General features: G+C 40.4%; 1 protein-coding gene across 1 annotated transcript; it reads right to left on the bottom strand.

Annotated features, from left to right (window-relative positions):
• Window positions 1-1334: 1334 nt before the first annotated feature.
• pou4f4 (POU class 4 homeobox 4) lies at window positions 1335-3698 on the bottom strand (the record flags this gene model as incomplete). The annotated part of the gene is made up of 2 exons (XM_083889001.1): window positions 1335-2267; window positions 3579-3698. 2 exons carry the CDS (start codon window positions 3696-3698, stop codon window positions 1335-1337), a joined length of 1053 nt encoding a protein of 350 aa, XP_083745127.1.
• Between the last annotated feature and the right edge of the window lie 3649 nt (window positions 3699-7347).

Genomic DNA, 7347 nt, shown 5'->3' with positions numbered 1-7347 from the left:
AATAATAACAATAATAAGAATTTGATTGTCAAAGCATCATTGCAGTGAACAGACAACAGGTTTTTACACGTGTTTCCTCTAAAGCCTCTAATTCACCAATAAACCAGTGGAAAACAAACAAATAAATACATATAAATACATTTAATAAAAGGAAAATAAAAAACTCTCTGTTGTTGTTGTTTTTTCTAACGTGTTTTTGTGTTTCCCAAAAAAAAAAAAAAAAAAAGAAGAAGAAGAATCACCATGAACACTTGCGTAAATGAGGTAGACACACGGCAGCTGAACCGCGTGGATGTGTATGTGTGTGTAAGTGTGTGTGTGTGTGCTCGTGCGCGTGCGCGTGCCTCCCCTTATTGCGATTCCTTCATTTCACACAGTAAAAAAAAAATAAAAAAAAATAAACAAAACAACCTCTTCCTCTTGTTTTTTTCTTTTTTACGCGTAAACCATGCAGTGTTTTTTTAACCTCGAACCCTTAATTCCAGTGCCTTGTGTGTGTGTGTGTGCGTGTGTGTGTGTGTGTGTGCGTGTGTGGTCCCCACAAAACCGTAAAGTCAAATAAATAAATAAATAAACACACAAATTGAAAAAATTAAAGGGGAGAAAATCAATACATTTCAATGAATTGTTGTTGTTTTTGTCTCCACACACTGAGGTGCAACATATTCACAAATATATACAATGATAAATATAAAAAAAGCTATTCCAATTACCTCCTTCATCATCATCATCATCATCATCATCATCATCATCATTATTATTATTCTTAATTTATTTTGTACAATAATTGCCATGTGGTTGAAAAAAGGATTCTTTTCTTTCGTTTTTTTCTTCGTCACAGGTGGAAGAAAAGTGTCGCGTGCAGCAGGGAGCTCGTGAGTGAGTTCTGTTTCCCAGTGATGCACGCGCCAACGACGCTCCACTGTCAGAATGAATGTTGTTATTTTTAAATGATGTAAAAAAAAAAACAAAGGTACACCGTTGGATCCTGATGTTGAATCTTCCAGAAAAAAAAATAATAATAAAAAAAGTTCCTGTGAGGAATTAAAGGTGAAGATGAAAAATGAAGATTTGTGTTGAATACTTTGTTTCCTCTTCTGGAGCCAACGAGATTACCCACGAGTGCGTGAACGAGTCTCGAAAACAATCATTCTGGTTCAAAAGAATGAAGGTAATCGGATTAGAGAAGACAGTTTCTAAAAAGTGACTTTTTCATGTCAGAAAAAGGTGGAATGAGTAAAAAAAGGCACAACGGTGTACCTTGTTTTTGTTTTTCTGACAGTGACGCAGCAGCTGATTTGTCTCTGTTTGTTTGTTTGTTTTCCCTCGCGCTCTCAGTGCGTGGCGGAAAACTTCATCCGTTTCTGCTTTTGCCGCTGATTACAAAACCAAACCCGCACCACGTTCTTTTTCAGGTCCAGCTTCTCCGCGATGGCGGCGATCTTCTCCGACGAGGGCCGCGGCTGCACGGCGAAGTACGCCTCCAGCGAGCGCTTCTCCGGCGCCGCGATGGACGTGCGTTTCCGCTTCTTGTCGCCGCCGTTGAAGATCTCCGGCTTGGCCATCTTCTCCCGCTGCGCGCGCTCCGCCTCCTCGAGCCAGGCCTCCAGGATCGGCTTGAGCGCCACCATGTTGTTGTGCGACAGCGTCAGGGACTCGAACCTGCAGATGGTGCTCTGGCTCAGGCAGCCCACGCCGGGGATCTTGAGGTTGGCGAGCGCCGAGCCCACGTCCGCCTGCGTCACGCCGAGTTTGATGCGCCGCTGCTTGAAGCGCTCCGCGAACGACTCCAGCTCGCGCGGGTCCGGCTCCGCGTCCAGGCCGGAGCCGCCCAGCGAGCCGTGCGAGCCCAGGCCGTGCGCGTGCATGTTCATGGACTGCGAGTGGTGATGGTGGTGCTGCATGTGGTTGATGGCGGACATGTGCGCGGCGTGCGCGTTGTGCGAGGCCGACGAGCAGACGTCCGAGCCGGCCATGCCTCCCAGGGAGATGCCGGGCGTGAGGTGGTCCAGGAGGTCGCCATCCAGGCCCTGCGACGACTGGTGGTGCACGGGGTGGTGGTGGTGCGAGGTGAGCACGGAGGGGTGGTGCAGGTGCGCGGAGGACGAGGTGGGCGTGCACGTCATGCTCGTCATGGTGGTCATGGTGTGGTAGGTGGCGTCCGGTTTGAACGGGTGACTCTTCTGCGCCACGATGTCCACGGCGGCCAGAGCCTCGGCTCTCTGCAGCAGCGACTCATCGAAGCCCGCGAAGATGTTGCCCTGCAGCTGCGGGGGGTACGAGAGGCGAGGAGTCAGATTTAATCCGATTAACAATCATCCAATTTAAACCATCTCCTTACATCATGACACGTGTGACTTTTACGCACGGATTTCATGTAGAATTTCTGAGATAAAACCCTTCATATAATCATCTTTTTATCTCATCCAAAAGAAAACATCGCTCTACTCATTAATGATCAGGTTTTAATGATTTCTCGACACAAACCATGAATAAATCTGACTTTTACGCACGGAACACAATATACGTTTAAAAAAACCTCAATGTTCTTAAAGGAAAGAATAAATATCAGGTTTTAATGATTTAATTTCCACAAAAAAAAACGATTTTTACGCAGGAATCTCAAGTGAAACTTTCACATTACAAGGAAAAGATTAATCTATTCATCAAATATCCAAACTGCTTTTTTCACAATTAAATCGACACATTTTGGAGTTTATTTGAGAATAAACGTAAATAATCTACCTTATTCGTTTATTTTAAATTCTTGCAGACATTGTTAGGTTTTCTTCATGTTTGTCAAACTTCACAAACTGGATTAATAAAAAAATAAATAATTAACTCCAAAGTCGTGTGTGTTTTTATTTTAAATAGAAATTCAAAAAAATAAACCATTGCTGTGTTTGTGTTGCTTTTAATTCCATTTCCCCTTTCGGCGGAAAAGTGTGTCAATGTGTGTTTGGATATTCATCTAAAATTAATATTTACGATCTCCTGAATAATTTCTGCCCACAATGAAATGAAATGAGACGGGAGGTGAGTTTGAATGTGAATGTTGAGGAAATTATGAAAAAAAACACGCGCTCACAGACATAAATACAGACGCTTTTAGTGCGTTTTTACGCACGAAGTTTGTGCGTAAAGATTGTCCACATCCAATACTGTTTTTTTTTAACGATTATTATTATTTCATGTTACAATTTAATTTTTTTAAACTACTTTTTGTTATCATGACTGTTATTTTTTTTGCCGATTCAGAGATTTTAAACTTTTTGACTTCAAAAGTAGAAAAAATGAATTTTTTCTCTTGAATATCGTTAAAATGTGTTAAATTTTCGTTCTGTGTAATAATTTACAAACGATATTTTAACTGAAATGCGTCCTGACACAAGTTAAAGTCAGACTTTCCTGCACTTTTTAGGTTTTAATCGGACATTTACGCAATAGAATGGCGTTTAAATGCACATTTTCAAATAAAAAAGGTAGTTTGTGTCATTTTCTTTACATTTCTTTTTTTTCCCATTTTGTCAATGAAGTTTTGTTCGTAAAGGTGAGGATTTTGGAGTTTGGTGACTCACCGACGGTGTGGGCAGACACGCTCTGCGGATGGCCTCCGAGCTCGAGTGCAGCGGCGTGTACTTGGGCTCGTGCAGCATGGGGTGCATACTGAAAGGCTGTTTGCTGTTCATCGACATCATGATTGCGGAGGTTTAGGGAGGCTCGCGGTGCGGCGGCGTCGTCCTCGTGCGGCTCCGTGCTGGATGGATTTCTCCGATGAAAAAACGCCTCAGAGAGAGGGTCGAAAAACTCGGGAGTTTTCCGAGGAGGAGAAGAATCTCGTGGACACAGTTTCCGGTGAGAAAAAAAAGGGAGGCGAGGTAAAACTCCTGAGGATCTCCTGCCTCCTTCACCTCCTGCAGATGATAATAAAGATGCTCCTCTTCGCCTCCAGCTCTTATTATTGGAGCGCGTGCGCGCACGCTCCTCCTCATTGGCGGAACCTCGCTCCATCCGTCAGGGCGCCGCGGCCAATCACGCCACTGGCCACGCCCCCTTCCCCCCCCTCAGCGTGCGCTCTGTGAAGATGCACTGTTTAAAAAAAAAAAAAAAAAAAAGAAAGAAAAAGAAACACCTGCAGAAGAAGGTGCGCGCGATCGCCAACAATCACTTACATGCGCACAACTGCGCCGTTTCCCTGTCTGCGCGTGCGAAAAAATGCAAATTTGTGGGGGCGATGATGATGATCTCGCGCAGGGAAATGATTGATTTTTTTTGGGTTTGATAAATTATTCAAAGCTGCAGTTAAATGGATATTTGAGGCTTTTTTGGTGTGTGTTGTTGTTCTCTAACCTTTCACCTCTGCATCATCATCATCATCATCATCATCATCGCACACCGAGGTGTCACAACACATCTTTTTTAGAGATGATGTGATTCAGAGCGTTTAAAGGAGGACATTCACAGACTTTACAGCAAATATAAAGGAAAAGGTTTGAATGTAAACAGCAAAACATTTGAAATCAGAAAAATAATCAGAATCAACAACAGATTTAGAATCAGAGTAATATTCAGAATCAAAACATAATAATAATAATATCAGGATAAGAAATGGAATCAGAAGTGAACAAAAAATGAATTAAAAATAGAATCAGAATCAGAGGTAGATAAATATCTAAGAAAAATATTGGAATCATGATCAAAACTATCCAAAATCAGAATAATAATTTATTAAAAAATCTGATTGAGAATCAGAATCAGGCACAAAATCAGAATAAGAAATAGAATCTGAATTAGCATCAGAATCAGAGTTAGATATTTAAACTGTATTAGAATCATGAGCTGAATCTGAATCATAAACATGAGCCGATTAAGGAATAGAATCTGAATCAGTGTCAGAATCATCACAAGAATCAACAACTGAATCTGAATTTCATTTTTTAAAAGAAACAAAATCAGATTTAAAATCAGAGCCGTCATTATGATACGAAATAGATTCAGAATCACGAAGAGAGTCAGATTAAGATTATCTATTGACCTCAGGGAGCATATGATATTTTCATCTGAACTTCATATTGTGACGAGGACAGAAACAGAACGATTTGATTGGACAAAGATGAGGAAGTGATCGGGGATTGGTCGACACACAACGACTGATTAAGTGTGTGTGTTTACATAATCAAAGCGCTTGTAATTTGTTGCATTACTGAGCAAATTCATTTCAGGAGCTACAGTTCACACGCACAAACACACACACACACACACACACACACACACACACACACACACACACACACACACACACACACACAGATGATTAATTGATGGCTGCAGCAGGAATTCCTTCACTCACTCATTCACTGTCTTTGCAATTAATGCATTAATTAATCATACGCTTCATTTACTTTGACACACACACACACACACACACACCCCCACACACGCACACACACACAGACACACACAAAGACAACGGTGACATGATGGAATAATTATCGCGATAATCACCTTGGGTGTGTTCCCAGAGGGGGCGGGGTCATGGTCAAGGGGGCGGGGCTCCAGGTTAGACACAGATAATCCCAGGCTGTTGTTACTTATATATTACTTATACATCTCATGAAAAGGCTGCAATAACATGTATTTAATATGATTATTTACAGTATTTGAAAAGAGCATGTAAAATACGAATTATTTTATCACTCCTTTAATAAAGTTTACAGTAGTTTGATTTAAATCTATTTAAATAAGATTGTCTGAAACCAAACAGCATTGAAGAGGACATTTTTGGCACCAAGTTGGATTGAACTATTTAAATCAGAATTGACAACAAAAATCAGGTTTATAATGTCATAATGATATATTTTTTAAAGATCAAAGTATCTTGAGGTGGAATTTTTAATTTCTTGTCACATGATTTGTTTTTCTTGACTAAAATATTATATTATAATACAATATAATATTGACCAAAATGCACAGATTATTTGCTATATACAGTGTTTTATATATATGGACATATATAAAACGCTTAAATCCCCTTTCTTCATGTCTGTAAATGAAGTCAAATCAAAAAATGCCCAAAATCATTAATAAATAGTAGAAGTAACAATAATGTACAAGAGCGACAAAGAAAGTAATATTTGTGGTAATAAAATCACGTTGGTGTTCAATACACAATTTATACACAATTATTTTCCAAAAAAAGCAAATTATTGCTCTAAACTCGATGAAGACACAACATTTATGACTCGTTTTGCTACAGTTACCGTTTATTTTGAAGTGGTTCGTCACACAATTCCAAGAAACATGAGTCATCACATGCAGCGTCACATGGTTCCCAAACACTGGGTCAGGACCCACAGATGGGTCACGGGAGATGTTTTTCGTGGTCCCCAGAAATTTATAAAAATGTGACCCAAATTAATTTAATACATATATTTAATGTCTTTCTAACATGTTATAAGTATTGCTTTATGAGTTATGCACACTTTTTTGAACTGAATTCCCACTTTCGGAGCAATAATCTCACTTTATTTCACCTAGAAATGATCATCTCCACAGAGAGTCATCGTAAACAAACGCCAACTTTAAAAAAAAAACGGCTGTTTTCTGTTCTTTACCGACAGTAAAACCCGGAAAATGTGTGCGTGTAACTCCAGCCTCGACTCCACAACAACAATAACCAAACAACACACACACAGAAAAAAAAAAAGAGCAGCAGCGTCCAGCAGCGAGGAAACCTGAGCGAGGACCATTGTCCCGCTGTGGCCCCTGGTTCCTCCAGAGGCTCCGCCCCCCCCCCCCCAGCACAGCACAGCACAGCACAGCACCGTCGCCTCATCAAATATACATGAGCTCCACTGGGACGCTGCTAAAGCAGGACGCTCCTCTGGGAAGACGACACCGAGAGGGAGTGGAGCGTCATGAAAGAGCTGAGGAAAGAGTGATTAGAGAGAAAGGAAGTGCAGTTTCTGCAAGTTTACATTTGCATTAAAAGGTCCAGTGTGTAATCTGACAGGGTGAAATTTAATATACAACACAAATATATGTTAGTATAGAAAACAAATCATTACATATATGTTCTTTTAAGTGTTTACTGTGGTGCATTTGGAAGAAGAAGTGATCAAAAAGTGAAAAACAAACACATTTGTATCTGTGGGATATTTTTTTGGACATTTTTGGAAAGTGGAGGCCACCGTAGTCTCTCAAACATGGGGTCGCCAAACCACATTTATTTGAGTATATTTCAGTATCAGAAAATGATGAGTTTACCCATTCAAAATGATGTGAGACTGTCTTTTAAAAAAGTTTGGGGAAAGTCTCAAATTTGCAAATATCAACTTAACATATCTA

This window comes from Microchirus variegatus (assembly GCF_963457635.1).
Source record: "Microchirus variegatus genome assembly, chromosome: 5".
In the NCBI taxonomy this organism is placed as follows: domain Eukaryota; kingdom Metazoa; phylum Chordata; class Actinopteri; order Pleuronectiformes; family Soleidae; genus Microchirus; species Microchirus variegatus.
Note: the sequence above shows the minus strand (reverse complement) of the source record. Positions and strands in the feature narration are given on the sequence as shown.